Raw genomic sequence first — 18,684 nt, forward strand, 5'->3', positions numbered from 1 at the left:
GGTCAGTTTGCTCATCCACCCTGCAGCCCGCACTCTCATCCAGACAAGCTGAGAGAACCTCAAACCTATTGGATAAATGCAAAGGCTGAGGCTCCTGCATTCCTGCCCTCTGGATCCCCTTAACTGCCTCACTCGCAGTCACATCCTCCTGTCCCTGACCACTGACCAAATAAGAAGATCCTATCCTAAGTGGTGTGACTGCCTCCTGGTACAAAGCATCCAGGTAACTTTCCCCCTCAATGATGTGTCACAATGTCCACAGCTCAGCCTCCAGCTCAATGGTCTCATTGTGCTAATACAGAATATATATAGAGTCCGATAAGGTTTGAGAAACGTTAACTTTGTTGAGAACTATATTCGTGTCTTCCTTGTCATGAAGCCTACAAGAGAGAGCATTGTCATGAGACATTGCATCACTTCCTGTGATGATGTGTACTGTGTCTAATTAGCCTTCGTCTAATTAGTCCTAGGAGCCTTGGTGAATTGCTGCAGCACATGTTGTAGATGGTACACGCTGCTGCCACTGTATGTCGGTAGTGGAGGGAGTGAATGTTTGTAGATGTGGTGCCAATCAAGTGGGTTGCTTTGTCCTGGTTGGTGTCAAGCTTCTTGAGTGTTGTTGGAGCTGCACTCATCCAGGCAAATGGAGAATATTCCATCACACTCCTGACTTGTGCCTTGTAGATGGCAGACAGATTTTGAGGAGTCAGGAGGTGAGTTACTCTCCACTGAATACCCAGTCTCTGACCTGCTTTTGTAACCACAGTATTTATATGGCTAGTCCAGTTCCGTTTCTAGTCAATGATAACCCCCCAGGATGTTGATAGTAGGAGATTCAGCAATGATAATACCATTAAATGTCATGGGGAGATGGCTGGATTCTCACTTGTTGGAGAGATTCATTGCCTGGCACTAGTGTGATGCAGATTCTACTTGCCACTTATCAGCCCATGCCCGAGTGTTGTCCCGTTCTTGCTCCATTTGGACATGGACAGCTTCAGTATCTGAGGAGTCGTGACTGGTGCTGAACATTGTACAGTCATCAGCAAACATCCCCATTTCCGACCTTATGATGAAGGGAGGGTCATTGATGAAGCAGCTGAAGATGGTTGAGCCTAAGACACTACTCTGAGGAACTCCTGCAGTGATGTCCTGGAACTGAGATGATTAACCTCTAACATCAGCAGCCATCTTCCTTTGTGCTTAGTATGACTCCAACCAGCGGTGAGTTTTCCCCTTGATTCCCATTGATTCCAGTTTTGCTAGGGCTCCTTCATGCCGCACTCTGTCAAATGCTGCCTTGATGTCAAGGGCAGTCACTCTCACCTCACCTTGGGAGCTCAGCTCTTTTGTTCATGTTTGAACCAAGGCTGTAATGAGGTCAGGAGCTGAGTGGCCCTGGCGGAACCCAAACTGAGCGTCAGTGAGCAGGTTATTGCTGAGTAAGTGCCACTTGATAGTGCTGTCAATGAGCCCTTCCATTAATTTACTGATGATGAAGAGTAGACTGATGGGGTGGTAGTTGGCTGGGATAGATATGCCCTGCTTTTTGCGGACAGGACATATCTGGGCAATTTTCCAAATTGCCAGATAGATGCCATTGTTGTAGCTATACTGGAAAAGCTTGGCTAGGGGCGCAGCAAGTTCCGGAGCACAAGTCTTCAGTACTATTGCCTGAATATTATCAGGGCCTGTAGCCTTCAGCCGTTTCTTGATATTATGTCGGGTAAATCTAATTGGCTGAATAGCGGCATCTGTGATGCTGGGGACCTCAGGAGGGGGCTGAGATGGATCACCCACTCGGACCTCTGGCTGAAGATTGTTGAAAATGTATTGTCTTTTGCACTGAAGTGTTGGGCTCCCCCATCATTGAGGATGGGGATATTTATGAAGCCTCCTCCTCCAGTGAATTGTTTAATTGTCCACCACCATTAACGGCTGGATGTGGCAGGATTGCAGAGCTTAGATCTTATCCATTGGTTGTGGGATTGTGGTTGAGTACAATTCTGCTGCTGCTGGTGGCCCACAGCGCCACATGGATGCCCAGCTTTGAGTTGCTAGATATGTTCAAAATCTATCCCATTTAGCATAGTGGTAGTGCCACACAACCCATATATTTCAATGTGAAAAAGGGACTTCATCTCCCAAGGACTGTGCAGTCATCATTCCTACCAACACTGTCAGGGACAAATGCATCTGTGAGGATGAAGTCAAGTATGTTTTTCCCTCTTGTTAGTACCCTCACCACCTACCGCAGACCTAGTCTTGCAGCTGTGTCTTTTAGGGCTCAGCCAGCAGTGATGCTACCTAGCCATCCTTGGTGATGGACATTGAAATCCCCACTCAGAGTACATTGTGTTTCCTCGTTACCTTCAGTGCTTCCTCCGAGTGGTGTCCAACATGGAGGAGTATAGATTCATCAGCTGAGGGGAGATGATAGGTGGTAATCAGCCGGGGGATTCCTTGCCCATGTTTGACCTGATGCCTTGAGACTTCATAGATCCAGAGTTAATGTTGAGAACTCCCTCCCATCTACATACCACAGGACATACCCAGGGATGATAATGGTGGTGTCTGGGACATTATAAGGTGTGATTCCATGAGTATGACTATGTCAAGCTGTTGCTTGACTAGTGAGACACCTCTCCCAATTTTGGCAAACGCCCCAAGATGTGTGTAAGGAGAACTTTGCAGGGTTGACAGGGCTTGGTTTGCTGTTGTTATTTCCGTTCCCTAGGTCGATGTTGGGTGATCGTCCAGCTTCATTCCTTTGTGTCAGCTTCGCAGCAGTTTGATCCAACTAAGTGGCTTGCTAGGCCATTTCAGAGTCAACCACATTTGTGGGTCTGGAATCACACGTAGGCCAGACTAGCTAAGGACGGCACATTCCCTTCCCTAAAGGGCATTAGTGAATGAATTAGTGAACCATATAGGTTTAAATGGTAATCAACAATGGTTCTACTATTACCAAGGCTAGCCTTTTAATTCCAGATTTATGAACTGAATTTAAATCCCACCAGCTGCCATAGTGGGATTTGAACCCATATCCCCAGATCATTAGCTTGGGTCTCGGGATTACTAGTCCCGTGACATTCCCACTACGCCACCCCCTCTTCATCTCTACTTTCATAGATCATTATTTTCCATGTATAAAGTGGGATCCTTATTCCTCCTACCAAAATGCATAAAGTGAGATCCTTATTCCTCCTACCAAAATGCATCACTCCACACTTGTCTATATTGAAATTCTTTTTCATTTACACACCCATTCTGCAAGTTTGTTAATGATATTTTGTAGATTGTCGCAGCCTTCCTCGGTATTAACCAAACTCCCTAATTTGATGTCAGCCACAAATTTGGATATTATATTTCTGATTCCCGAGTCCAAGTCAAAATGGTGAACAACTCTAGTCCCAGCACCAATCCCAGTGAAACACTGTTCTTATATTTCGTATGTCTGAAAAACCAGCTTTGATCCCTGTACTCTGCTTTCTGTTTTGCAGCAAATTTGCTTTCCATTCTGGTTGATTGGTATGGGTTTTTTACATAGCTGCTGCCACTCTCACTACATTATAATAAATCTGCTTGATCCTTTCCTTGGAATGAAGCCTAATTTTGCATGCCAGCTCATAGACCAAGTTTATGTTTGATTTGATATTGGTGATTTGATAGATTACACCTTGACTGATCTGTGACTAATAATCAGTAATATACCTGAAGCAATGTTATTTAACAAAATATGGAGAAGACAAAGTTTTCTAGAGCCACAGTCTGCTTGGTTCTAGGCTTCAGAACTCTTAATATTATTATCCCAGACTCTAACACTAATATTTTGTCCATAGTATTTGTCGAAGAGGCTGGGGATGGATATGGTCATGTTTGGTTATCTACAGACAACGTTTGCTATTATCCAGCTCCTGGGAGGACCCCTGTTTGGCAGGTAAATGACTTGGACCAGACAACAGGATGACTGGATTCTCCCAGTGAAAACTTTTTGTGAAACTTTCTTTTATGCCAGGGAACTCCTCTACAAAATAAACGCTGATCCTCACAGGACTACTCTACATTCACCCCAATAGCATGCCATGAATCTCACAGACCTCCATTACATTGTGTGCCTCAACCCTGGAACTCATGAGCACCTTAGCGTTAACCCTGATGTTGCACATCTAAACTTGAAGACTGATATAACTTTTGTACTCCAGTGTGCCATAAGATTTTTGCCTCTGGAATCATTGCTTCACTTCAACTTCTCAAAATCTCAGGCTACCTTTCCTTTTCCTTGGCAATTTGCTAATTTTCATCATGTCCCTTTTATCCTTCCAACTATTGCTGTATTGTCCTTACTATGGCACTCTGTAAACTTATTGAAGCTACTGTTAACTGTCAAATTATACTTTACCTTGGAAGTTCTGATCAAATCCATGATCATCAGTATAATGTTTGATGCTTCCGTTCTTCTTTTATTCCACATGTTTTTGAATCTCTACTTTTGAATGCTTTTGGATTCAATTATCATCACCTTTGGATATCTCTAAAACTTTTGGCATCTCGAACTTTTAAATGGGTTTCTACGCTTTAGTCTTCCACCAAAATTATTTTCATGGCCATCTAGTTTCCATTCACATTGTGCTATCTGTTGATGGCTCATCTTGAGATAATATTTTGAATAATACCAAGTTCTCTCTTCACTTTTCTTCTTCATTTTGTCCACTCATTATCCAACCCTATAAACTGTTTTAAAAAAATAAAATTGTGCACAGAATGTGGGCATTTGTGGCAAGGCTGTATTTATTGCCATTACTATATCTGAGAAGATGGTGCTGGATCTTACTGAAGTGCTAAAGTTCCTTAGTGCCCCAACAATGATTTAGGTAGGGAAATCCACCATTTTACTGAAGATTCCAAGATAGGCTCAGAAAATTTTCTTCAGGACGTTTGCACACAGGCAACCTTCATCCCTTTTGCAGCCTAATGAATGAATTGCTAAATGCCCATGTCCTTCATTCATTCATTCTTCAAATTCAGTGACCTTCATTCATTCATTCTTCAAATTCAGTGACTGTTTCCTTCATAGCATTTATGTTACTAACCAACAACTATCACTTAACCTTGATAGCTTCACCATTACTCATTTTCAAGTACTCTCCTTCAAAGTCTCTGTTTCTCCTCTGATCTCAAATGAAACTCCAAATTCGCTGTCCCACCCCATTTCTAAAGCTGCCTCTAGGAAACTTTGTTTGCTAATTCATGCCAAACATTTCTGTTCTTTCAACAATTTCTAACCCTTTGTAAGGTCCAAGCCTATTCAAGATTTGAGTAGTGTGCACATATCAGGGGAAGCTCTTCTAATACTTACTTCACACTCCTTAGTAGGCTGTTTTATGCTTTTTTCTTCACTTGCAGTATCCACAATGGACAGTGCTCCTCTAAATATTCCTCTCTTCACCCTAAGCTCCAAATTTGTCCTTGTGTTTAAATCAAGACTTATTGCACCATGTAGTTCTTTTTTTCTAGAACTTCAAAATTGGGGATTGCTTATCTTTGTCATTTGTCATATCCTCTAAAATCTGCAGGGTTTGGAGTCTCACAGCCATTACTTCCCAATTTTACCAACAACTTTCCCTCTTACTCTTTTAAGTTCTGAATATGTCCTGCATTATGGATCATGGGTCTTCTCCTAAATTCCTGGAAAATAAAGATTATGTCTTGGCATTGTGCCTTAACATTAAACCTCCCAGAGTTGTTCTATGTTAATCTGACAATTTGCCTTCGCAAAGTGGACAGAGAACATGGCATTATTCAAAATACTATATCAAGATGAGCCATCAACGTATAGCACAATGTAAAAGGAAACAAGATAGCCAGGAATATCATTTTGGCAAGATTCCACGGTTTAAAATAGAAGAAATTTTACTCTACAAAAATCAAAAAAAGGTAACACTAAGTGCTATCTTTGATAACCTCCTATACTCTAACCTCCAGAATCAACGTAAGTTAAACATGAATTAACAGGCAAATTAGTCGATTATAAAATATAAATTATACATCTATAGAAACAACTAAGACAGATCTTATGAATTGGCTCAGCAGTTTCCTCAGCACATAGGTTGTCAATCACAAAGCCTTTCAAAACTCTATCTTCCTCACAAAGAATTTCAGCCCCTGTCCTAGGAGCTTGGCTGATCCCTGGCTGACAGCAGCCATAACCAACCCAAGTTCCACAAGCACTGTCTTCACCTAAAATTGCAAGTGGAAACAAAAACTTCCAGGGAGACTGAATCTGTTTGAAAGATGTGAAAGGACACAGATCAGTCCAAACTGAGTAATAGCAATTGATTCTTCCCAATTCAGTCTTGATGGCATAGAACCACCAATGTTACCTTCAGGTAACAGAACTAACTGCAGCGACTTATTCTCAGATTCTGGATCTGGACTCTGTCTTCTTCAGCTTGTTTAGACTGCACCACTGCACTCATCAGCTGCTCCTACTGAGCTTGAATTGATCTGTGTCCTTTTACATCGTTCAACCAGGTTCAGTCTCCCTAGAAGTTTTGGTTTCTGATCACAATTTCAATTTTCGTTGCCTTTGAAACTGGGAGGGGCAGTTTTCTTTCTCTGTTTCCTTTTATAGTTTCCAGTTTTAGTTTATGTTTTCAGTTAGGGTCTGCATCACATAAGAATGCAACCTCCTTCAATTATAAACACTCAGCCTGAATGAAATAATTTTGCTTCAAGTCAGTCACTTAGTAACTGTGGCACAGACCCAAGTGAAGACCGTAAACAAACACCAGTGAGCTGAGCAAGTAAAGGGCAGCCATCCATGGTTCATTTCTGTCTCCTTCACTCATTTATCTAAACAAGGAATAAGCTCTAATCAACTCTCTGTACTATAGTTTTTGGCAGTATAATTGTTGGTTCCAACTTGAGAACCAGTGTTTCTCACTAGGAACAGATGCTGCCATGAGTTAACTATTCTTTCTACCTAAAGCATTTGGAGTCAAATCCTGACCAGGAAAAATCTATTAAACACCTCCTTTATATAGGAGCCTTAGAGTCAGGAGGTAAAGAACAAGATACTTAGATGGGACTCTGGAGGATGGTCGGCAGCCAGAGCACTGTACCTGAAAAGAACTCAAAACCTTTAGGAATGATAGGGTTAAAAGCTGTGAAAAAGAATAAATAGTTTTAGAACAGCACACTTCACACTGCACTTGTGCAACATTCTTATTTCCACACTAATCCTACAAACAGTTTTGCATTAGGGCCCTACAACCACTAAGAACTGGGCTGTGACACCACAAACACTATCCATGCATTGGCATTAAATTGGTAGTCTTGCTCATAAAAGCCACAGGGTTCACACGTGAGATGGATATATGGGGTATGGAGGCTACTATCAAAAGGTTTTATTTTCTCATAGGTTTCTGTCATGAAGCTATTAATGTATATAATATTATTGGAAAATATTTTTCTTTTAAAATAGAGGTTTAGTCTGTGGGTGTGTCTTAACTGGATTAAAGCCAGCTAGTTTGGGTGCTTTGATATGTACTAGTTTTGATATGTGAGAGAGATAGCATATTTGCCTTTGTTGAATAGAGCATTCAAGAAGTCGGGTGAAAACTAACTCTGATCTAGCAGATGCCAAGCAATATGTTTATATTACTAATAAAATTGGTACTATGAAAGGGGTTTTATTGTTAGAAGAGGCTGGTGATACAGTGAGAATTTACATTCGATGAGCAGTGCTAGGTATAACTTCAGTTTTATGTGTGTAGGGCAGAGGCATTGTGAGATCAAAAGGCAGCTCTGAGCCTCGAACTGTCTCCACAGGAACCAAAGTGGAAAGAACCTCACTTTGAATTTGTAAGGTGAAAATGCTTTGCCTGGTTTTCGGTTAAATCTATGGGTTGCTATTGCCTTAATGGAGATTAGTTTGGGAATCTGTTAAAAATTCTGGTTGTAGTAATTTGAAGCCATGTGTATATATATTTTAACCTGTGTAAATTAATAAAATGTTTAATGTAAAACCTCAAACTGGTGGCCTGATTCCTGAATTTAGAGTCGTATCTCAAGCATAACACTTAAAATCATAGGTTATGACAGTCGCTTAAAGTTTCCCTCTGGGGTTTTTAAATAACTCAGCTTTATCAACTGCATCGTTCATAACAGTTTCACCCTGCCCTTGTTTGCAGAAGGCTTTGAGTTGAGTTGGAGTAAAGTTCTATAGGCTCCAACCACATTGATGTAGGAAAAGTCCTCATAATCTTATTTTGAAAAAAACAGATATCTGGTTCCTTGTTCAGCTTGCTTTGTTGAATATATTATGAATGTTTGGCTGAGCTCCAAGATAGCTATTGACTCAGCCTTTAAGCAAAATTGATACAGAATGCAGGGGAGTGCTAGCTTTGTTTGATTGATCTGGTTATTACTTTGTAATAATTGATCTTTCTTTGAAGATTTTTTCAATGCCCTTATGTTTACACAAGATTACGAGGTATGAAATGGATAAATGTTTTTGTCATTGGTACTATGAATGGCTGTGATTGATTGATGGCTTTTAAGAGGTTGTAAGATGAGCAGTTTTTTAAGGAGATTTTCAAAGCCTCTTTGCCTATTGTGTTCCTTTCAGAGGATTCCAAAGTCTTAACAGACTTGCCAATGGCTCATTGATTCTGTACATAGTGGATTGTGGAAGAGTTGGTATGGAGGTTGCAAGGAGGGTCGTGGAAGGGGCATGCAGGATATGAGGAGTCATGGAGGGGTCATTTAAGGGGGCATGGAGGACATGGAATTGGATATATCAAGGGGCATGGGAGATATGAGGGGGGAAGGACGGCATATAGAGATGGGGGGGGTAGATGGAGGGTGTGATGGCTTGAGGGCCTAAGAGCCTAACAGTCATGATTACTACTGGACAAATGCCCCAGTAAATTAAGGCGAGCCTTCCAGCCTGCCTGTCATACCATCTGCCTGGCTCCATCCCATCCCCGCCTCCCCAGAATGAAAATGTGATGGGCAAGGACCACTTTAACAAAGACAAGTTCGCAGAGTCAGGAACTTTCCCAACTCTTTCCTGTCTCCTTCATAAAAATCTGGCCCAAAGTCTCTTAATAACAGCAACCTGTCCCTTTGTACATGCCATGCATAGAATAGAATATCTGGGATTAACAATGTTGACCAATCCATAGGGGATATTTATTAGATTCTCCTATGAAAGAAAGACAGTACCATACCATCAGACCAGTTTGTGTAGTCTAAAGCTAATGATGCAAATTATTCACAGGTTTCATAATACAAAGCAATAGTAACCTTGCCCAAGACACTTAGTGCTAGACTTAAACAATGTGTGAACTATTTCTAAATTATAAAATAGAGGCAGCCTGAAGTCCTTTTAGTGCTTTTTGGTAATTTCTGACTGAATCTTTGGTGACGGTTACATAGCGCTTTACTTCTGTGAAGCTTCTTAGACCCTCATGGTAGAGACAGGGAAAGCAGGGATCTGAAGTCATGAGCCTGCCCATCAATATATACCTGTCAATACTTTGTTGCAGCAGGCCCACTTGACGATAAAGTTATTATTTTTCTCAATAATCTGGTGCTTAAGATATTAACCATCTTTAACACTTCAGATGTGAACTGTAGCTTCCTGGATTTCAAATGATCCATTTGCTTTTGATACTGACAGTAATTGAACTTTGATTGACATGACTGGAGATGACCCTTAAAGTACCTCATGAGTGATTTGATTAGCTTGTGTTCTGAAACTACTCTGTGGTCCTCCAAATGGAATTTTGGTGAGAGAAGACACTTCTTTGACTCTAGCAGTTTTGAAAACTATCTGACATAAAAGTACAAATTTCCTTAGTTTTCATCCATAAAAATTATGCTTTTTGTCGCAGATGGAATATTTCTACCTTTTGCAACTATCTTACCTCTGGAGACATATTGGGAGATTTGCCCATCTGTCAGGTGTGCCCCCTACTTTGTTTTAATTTGTGAAGCATATGGTAATCTTTGATGGAGTGTTCTTATTTTTTCTGCTGATAGGTTTGGTGATTTGTTTGGGGGACGTGCTGCCCTATCACTGGCGTACCTCTCCTCAGGATTTACCTACCTTCTGATGGGGCTTTCGACTACTGTGCCACTGCTTTTCCTTTCCCGATTGCCTTCCGTCTTCATGCATGGGATGCAAGGTACTGTGTGGTGCTTTTCTTCTTCTTTCCATTTTTTGGCTTGTTTCTCCAGTGTCTGATTTTAAAACGCATTTCTTTTCTTTTAAACTCTCCCAGCTGCTCAGATGGTTATGACCGATCTGTCTTCTGAGTCAGAACGAGTAGGTGCCCTGGGGAAGCTTGGTCTCTCATACAGTGTGGGGATGATCATTGGTTCTACAACTGGTGGTTTGCTAATCTCCGGGTTTGGGTAAGTACCAACTGGGTGTGTCTGTGTGTGCTGCAGGCCTCGCAAAATTGTCATTCGTAATCCTCTCTCCTTTCAAATGGCCCATTAAAGAGCTTCCTTGATGTCTAATCATATAAATGTACTATATGGCTCTGAATCATACAAACCAGATAGGTCCTCATTGTCCAGCTCTTCCTGGAAACTGTATGTATGATAGTCGGACAAAGAACTGACCAGACTCAATTGTATTACCCTGTAGGCTTGAATGACCTGCCATGGCTAGGCTCACTCCTCAATGGCACTGATGTTCAGCACGAGCCAACATCTTGGGGAAAACATGGAAAAAATTTGGACTGGGGGGAGTTTTCATTTTTATTTTCAAAACGCAAAGGCGGCGCGCTAAAATACTAACTCACTGCGGCACTGACTTTAATTTGTTCCTTGTGTCTTTTTATCCTTTCATAGGATGTTGACATCATTGGCAAGGCCAGCATTTGTTTCCCATCCCTAACTGCCCCTTGAAATGAGTGGCTTGCTAGACCATCTCAGAGGGCAGTTAAGAGTCAACCACATTACTGTGGATCTGGAATCGTATGTAACCCAGACTGGGTAAAGATAGCAGATTTCCCTCCTCAAAGGGCATTAGTGAACCAGATGGATGGTTACAACAATTAATGATAGTTTCATGGTCACCATTACTGAGACTAGCTTTCAATTCCAGATTTTATTAATTGAATTTAAATTCCATCATGGTGGGATTTGAACCCATGTGCCCAGAGCATTAGCCTGGGCCTCTGGATTTACTAGTCCAGTGGCATTACCACTATCCCACCATCCCTCCTTGTGATCTCCTGTGTGATATATTTTCCAAATTGATTTTCTATTAACATCATTTACCTTCCTCTGCTGAAGGTGTTGATTTCTTGATAGGGTATATCTCCATTGATCCTTCCTGTTAACCCATTCGTTTCTAACAGGTTATTTTACTAGGAGTGAAATGATAGTGGGAAGAGATACAACACCGAATCCTATCCTTGTCTGATGTGCATACATGTGCCTTTGAGCAGTGTGCTGGGTTGACTCACACAGTGTGACAAACCCTTTAAAAATCCTGGTACACTCCCAGTCATGTCCACACAACTGCACTTCCATTAAGATTTAGATGGAGATGAAATGAACTATGGCCTGCTCTCACACTGTGTAACCTATGAAGTTCATTTGTAAATCTAGCATTCAGTTTAAAAAATCTTATCTAGGCTAACAAATGTACAAAACTAAAACAGAATTACCTGGAAAAACTCAGCAGGTCTGGCAGCATCGGCGGAGAAGAAAAGAGTTGACGTTTCGAGTCCTCATGACCCTTCGACAGAACTTGAGTTCGAGTCCAGGAAAGAGCTGAAATATAAGCTGGTTTAAGGTGTGTGTGTGTGGGGGGCGGAGAGATAGAGAGACAGAGAGGTGGAGGGGGGGGGTGTGGTTGTAGGGACAAACAAGCAGTGATAGAAGCAGATCATCAAAAGATGTCAACGACAATAGTACAATAGAACACATAGGTGTTAAAGTTAAAGTTGGTGATATTATCTAAACGAATGTGCTAATTAAGAATGGATGGTAGGGCTCCTTTAAGTTAAATTGGTTTCTTAATGGATCAGACCATAAACTCTTTGCAGAGCTTTTACACCTATTGTCGCTGGACTAGTAATTCAGAGACCCATGGTAATCCTCTGGGGACCTGGGTTCGAATCCCGCCATGGCAAATGGTGAAATTTGAATTCAATACAAAAAAAATGTAGAATTAAAAATCCAGCGATGACCATGAAACCATTGTCGATTGTTGTAAAAATCCACCTGGTTCATTAATATCCTTTAGGGAAGGAAATTCGTTATTCTTACCTGGTCTGGCCTACATGTGACTCCAGACCCACAGCAATGTGGTTGACTCTTAAATGCCCTCTGAAATGGCCGGGCAAGCCACTCAGTTGTAACAAACCACTACAAAGACACAAAAAAGGAATGAAATCGGATGGACCACCCGGCATCGACCTTGGCACCGGAACTGACAATGGCAATTGCAGCCCTGTCAACCCTGCAAAGTCCTCCTTACTAACACCTTGGGTCTAGTGCCAAAATTAGGACAGCTGTCTCACAGACTGGTCAAGCAACAGCCTGATGTGGTCATCCTCACGGAATCATATCTTACACATAATATCCCAGACTCCACCATCACCATTCCTGGATATGTCCTGTCCCACCAGCAGGACAGACCCAGCAGAGTGGTATACGGTTGGGAGGGAGTTGCCCTGGGAGTCCTCAACATCGACTCTGGACCCCATGATGCCTCATGGCATCAGGTCAAACATGGGCAAGGAAACCTCCTGCTGATTACCAACTACCGCCCTCCCTCAGCTGATGAATCAGTGCTCCTCCATGTTGAACATCACTTGGAGGAAGCACTGAGGGTGGCAAGGGTGCAGAATGTACTCTGGGTGGGGGACTTCAATGTCCATCACGAAGAGTGGTTCGGTAGCACCAATACTGACCAAGCTGGCCGAGACCTAAATGACATAGCTGCTAGACTGGGTCTGCGGCAGGTGGTGAGGGAACCAACAAGAGGGAAAAACATACTTGACCTCATCCTCACCAACTTACCTGCTGCAGATGCATCTGTCCATGACAGTATCAGCAGGAGTGACCACTGCACAGTCATTGTGGAGACAAAACCCTGCTTTCACATTGAGGATACCCTCCATTGTGTTGTGTGGCACTACCACCGTGCTAAATGGGATAGATTTTGAGCAGATCTAGGAACTCAAGACTGGGCATCCATGAGGCGCTGTGGGCCATCAGAAACAGCAGAATTGTACTTGGACACAATCTGTAACCTCATGGCCTGTGTATCCCCCACTCTACCATTACCATCAAGCCAGGGTATCAACCCTGGTTCAATGAAAAGTGCAGGAGGGCATGCCAGGAGCAGCACCAGACATAACTAAAAATGAGGTTTCAATCTGGTGAAGCTATAAAACAGGGCTACTTGCATGCCAAACAGCATAAGCAGCCAGTGAAAAACAGAGCTAAGCGACCCCAGAACCAACAGATCAGATCGAAGTTCTGCAGTCCTACCACATCTAGTCGTGAATGGTGGTGGACAATTAAACAACTCACTGGAGGAGGAGGCTCCACAGATATCCCTATCCTTAATGATAGAGGAGCCCACATCAGTGCAAAAGATAAAGCTGAAGCATTCGCAACAGTCTTCGGCCAGAAGTGCTGAGTGGATGATCCATCTCGGCCTCCTCCAGAGGTCCCAACCATCACAGATGCCAGTCTTCAGTCAATTCGATTCACTACACGTGATATCAAGAAACAGCTGAAGGCATTGCATACTGCAAAGGCAATGGGCCCTGACAATATTCCAGCAATAGTACTGAAGACTTGTGCTCCAGAACTTGCTGTGCCCATAGCCAAGCTGTTCTAGTACAGCTACAACAATGGCATCTACCAGGCTTGTATGGAAAATTACCCAGGTATGCCCTGTACACAAAAAGCAGGACAAATCCAACCCGGCTAATTACCACCCCATCAGTCTACTCTTGATCATCAGTAAAGTAATGGAAGGGGTTATCAACAGTGCTATCGAGCGGCACTTGCTTAGCAATAACCTGCTCACTGATGCCCAGTTTGGGTTCCCCCAGGGCCACTCAGCTCCTGACCTCATTACAGCCTTGTTTCAAACATGGACAAAAAAGCTGAGCTCCCGAGGTGAGGTGAGAGTGACTGCTCTTGACATCAAGGCCTCATTTGACAGAGAGTGGCATGAAAGAGCCCTGGCAAAACTGGAGTCAATGGGAAGCAGAAAAAACTCTCCACTGGCTGGAGTCATAACCAGCACAAAGGTAGATTGTTGTGGTTGTTGGAGGTCAGTCACCTCGGCTCCAGGACATCACTGCAGGAGTTCCTCAGGGTAGTGTCCTAGGCCCAACCATCTTCAACTGCTTCATCAATAAGGTCAGAAGTGGGGATGTTCGCAATGATTACACAATGTTCAGCACCATTCACAACTCCTCAGATACTAAAGCAGCCCATGTCCAAATGCAGCAAGACCTGGACAATATCCAGGCTTGGGCTGACAAGTGGCAAGTAACATTTGCGCCACTCAAGTATCAGGCAATAGCCATCTCCAACAAGAGGGAATCGAACCATCGCTCCTTGATGTTCAATGGCATTGCCATCACTGAATCTCCCACTATCAACATCCTGGGGGGAGGTTACCATTAACCAGAAACTGAACTGGACTAGCCATATAAATACTGTGGCTACAAGAGCAGGTCAGAGGCTAGGAATCGGGTGACGAGTAACTCACCTCCTGACTCCTCAAGCCTGTCCACCATCTACAAGGCATAAGTCAGGAATGTGATGGAATACTCACCACTTGCCTGGATGAGTGCAGCTCCTACAACACTGAAGAAGCTGGACACTGTCCAGTACAAAGCAGTCAGCTTGATTGACACCACATCCACAAGCATTCACTCCTTCCACCATAGATGCACAGTAGCAGCAGTGTGTATCATCTACAAGATGCATTGCAGGAATTCACCAAGGCTCCTTAGACAGCACCTTCCAAACCCACAACCACTACCACCGAGAAAGACATGGCCAGCTGATAAACGGGACCACCGCCACCTGGAAGTCCCCCTCCAAGTCACTCACCATCCTGACTTGGAGGTATATTGCTGTTCCTTCACTGTTGCTGGGTTAAAATTCTGGAACTCCCTCCTTAACAGCACTGTGGGTCTACCCACACCACATGGACTGCAATGGTTCAAGAAGGCAGCTCACCACCACCTTCTCAAGGGCATTTAGGGATAGGCAATAAATGCTGGCCTAGCCAACGAAGCCCACATCCCTTGAATGAATGAAAAGAAAAAAAATTCTAATTTAGGCTCATCTAACGTATCTAGCATTTCTAACATATCAACCCCACAACTGACCAAAACAGATTAGATTTAATCTCTCACTCAGAAAGTTAAATTGCATGATTCCTAGCTTGACTGCCTGTGACTGCCCCTATCTTTCCAAACTATGCATGCCTGAAGGAGGGCATGTTCTGTATTTAATGCAGGAAACACTTTGTTTATGGTACTGAAAAATGTCCAGTTTAAGATTAAAAATGCTGTCACTGTTGAATGTGTAATAGTTTACTTCTATTGTGATTTTCATTACTTCCTTCTTTAGTGATCTCCAGTACCTTGATAATTACCCTTATTATCTAAGATGAAGGTAAAACACTGCAGATGCTGGAAATCTGAAATAAAACAGAAAATGCTGGAAAAATTCAGCAGGTCTGGCAGCATCTTGGAGAGAGAAATTGAGTTAAAATTTTGAGTCCGTATGACTCTTTATCAGAGCTGAAGAAACAGAATTAACATTTCGAGTCTGTATGAATCAGCTGAAGAAGAGTCATACGGACTCAAAACATTAACTTGTTTTGTCCCCAGATGCTGCCGCTCCTGAGTTTTTCCAGCATTTTCTGTTTTTATCTTAATTATCTCTCTGTTATCAGTGCATTTTGCTGTGGGCCAGAACTGTATTCTGTGATAAATACTTTCGTTTTAGGGGATTTTCCTTTCAATAATCAGATGATAATGAACTTCTGTCCTTTCTAAAAACAAGGACTTGGCCGGTATCTTGTTTTTATACTGCAATTCATGTATACAACTGCAGGGGGCAGCAAAGTGCTAGTAATAGATACAAGGAACTTGGGTTGTGTCTGGATAAACTCTTTTGTGTGCTGGGCTTATGTAGGGAGAGGAAGGACAGAGTGAGCTTAATTTTCCGGTCTCTATTCTGGGAATGACTAGGCTTTACCATGCTCCATGGCGCATGATACAAATAGAAAGATTTGAGGTTCATGGCTTCATTCTTCTTTGTGCTATTCTGCTGTACAGAGATACAATTGTGTAAAGGGGCAGAGCTGCAGAAATCTTAGTTTGAGGTGATTAAAGAAAGACCTGCATTTATATAGCATCTTTCACGATCTCATTGTGCTAAATTAAGTCCAGTTGGTGTTGCAGGTGACGTAGGGGGCAGTTTGGCAAGAGCAAGGTTCCACAAACAGTAATTATGTAAATGACTAGATCATCTGTTATTTTAATGTTGGTTGAGGGATAAATATTGACCAGGACACCAGAGATAACTCCTCTGCTCCTCTTGAAATAGTACTGAAGAATCTTGTGCCTACATTGGGGGGCAGGCAGGGCCTCAATTTAACATCTTACCTGAAAGGCGGCACCTCCAACAAGAGCAGTACTCACTCAGTACTGCACTGGAGCATCAGTTTTGATATTTGTGCTCAAGTTTCTGGAGTGGAACTCAAGCCCATAACCTTCTGACTCAGAGGTGAGAATGCTACCCACTAAGCCATAGCTAACACCATTAAAGGAAATGTCTGTAATTCTAGAAATCCCCCAGGAGTTGTTGGTCCTTGTTTTAAGAGATAAAATTATGAACATCTGTCTGCTTCATGAGGCTCTGAGGTGGGTCCCAGACAAGAAACTGTTTATACTATAAATAGTTGGTAGTCTTGAACCAACTGAGTCAGTGCTTGACACTCTGAGCTTTCACCCACTTGCTGACTGTAAGTTTTCCCTGAAGCTGCTGACTCTTCCTTGGGGGCAACCTTAAGTGCACAATTTGCTCACCGATGCCTCATTCAAAAATTGTGCATGTCTAGATAAGGAGTTTGGACATGGAATGTATCAGAGCCAAGTTCAATCCTATTCTCACCCATCAGCCACTCATGCATTTTCCAAGCTAGAACATGTTACTTCTCAACTGCTGTCCAGCTAAGGCTGCACAGATTGAGAATTGAATCTGGGACCTTCTGATTTGTTTCAATCAGGGCATCACTGGAGTGTTTCACTATGCTTTGCCTTAATCAGTACGTCAATTGACAAAGTGTTGGGAGAGAGCCCATGCAAATACCAGCCAAATGTTTCCAAAAGGTATCTTGGTGTCCAACTGCAGCATAAATGCAAAACAAATTCCAGTGAGAAAGCAGGGTAACTCTTCCATGATGAAGAATTGTTAAAACAGCGGATATATGAGCTGAAAAGGCAGACAGGCCTCAAATTTGCATCTGTACTGACAGGTCGCCACAGTTGGCCTCGGCACCGTTGGTTATGTAGGGGAAAATCGGCTAGGGTTCCCACTCCTCACCACTGCCCTTGATCTCCATTGAAAAGTGCCCATGTGGTTGTCAGAGGATTGGGCTCAGCTGATACACAGGTAAAATTCCATAGTGGTTCTGCATTCTTCTACAGTTAAGATGGCAGAAGCCCTGGAGAAACAGTGCAAAGAGGCTTATGATGTTTCTTTGAATTTCTATTGAAATTCCTGGTGATCCAGCTTGCAGATGAACAAAGACCACTTGGGATGATGGCCCTGAACTATTGACCCAGCAGAGGAGAACAAAAAGATGCAAAAAGGTACCAAAGTGACCCCAACTACATACTGGAAAAGACAGACATCCCATCATCACAACTGCTACTAGTTAGGACCATACTTCCCGTTACATTAAAGATAAGCAAACTCCCAAAACCTACATTGCTCCCAGAGCAGGCACAGCCATGAAAAGAAGCCTTGGATTGTATTAACCCACTTCTCCTGTGAGAACCATAAGCCTGAATTTTTCCCTCATCAGGTGCACACGACCGGCAGGCCTGGGAGCGGTCAGGAAATGGACCCCAGACTGCGATTTCGTGCTGGCTGACCAATCGACAGCCAGCCAGAATGAAACGTGTGCTTAAAAAGCTCAGCACTGCTGGGGTGGGTGTGGGAAGAGGGCAAGCGATGACGTTTCCGTGGGCGCGGGTGAGCGCTGCAAGAAAGCTCCCTGAAGGCAGACAGCTGCAAAGCTGGAAAAGCTAAAATAATGGTTTTAAAAGCTGCAAAAAATGCTCATGCATCACAATCAAGCACCTGAAAATAATGATAAAAATGCTGTCCACTGATATTTATTTTTATTTTATTTCATAACGGAAATGTCACCCAGCCCTTGGATGAGGTTTGATGAAAAATACAAAAGGCTGCCTGGCACACACTTGCCCGCGGAACTTAAAGTTCAGTCCATGAAGTCAAAAAAAACATGGGGTGGGGGTGGTGGGGAAGTGACCGCCACTCGCGATTGGGGCCGGTAGGCAATTTCACGCTGGTGGGCCAATTAAGGTCCGCCTAGTGTGAAACATGAACTGCAGCGCTGAATGCTGCCTGTGCGGGTGG

The 18,684-nt window shown here is 42.9% G+C and overlaps 1 protein-coding gene across 7 annotated transcripts in view; it reads left to right on the forward strand.

Moving 5' to 3' along the window:
- Positions 1-18,684, forward strand: part of slc22a18 (solute carrier family 22 member 18) — a 132,871-nt gene that overhangs the window by 20,258 nt on the left and 93,929 nt on the right. For all 7 annotated transcript variants that reach the window (XM_041197370.1, XM_041197371.1, XM_041197376.1 and 4 more), the window contains 3 exons: positions 3,843-3,940; positions 10,051-10,196; positions 10,293-10,425. In XM_041197370.1, coding sequence (XP_041053304.1) covers positions 3,843-3,940; positions 10,051-10,196; positions 10,293-10,425 — 377 coding nt within the window. The remainder of the gene's footprint in view (positions 1-3,842; positions 3,941-10,050; positions 10,197-10,292; positions 10,426-18,684) is intronic.

The sequence above is a fragment of the Carcharodon carcharias genome, chromosome 10 (genome assembly GCF_017639515.1).
Source record: "Carcharodon carcharias isolate sCarCar2 chromosome 10, sCarCar2.pri, whole genome shotgun sequence".
Lineage (NCBI taxonomy): Eukaryota > Metazoa > Chordata > Chondrichthyes > Lamniformes > Lamnidae > Carcharodon > Carcharodon carcharias.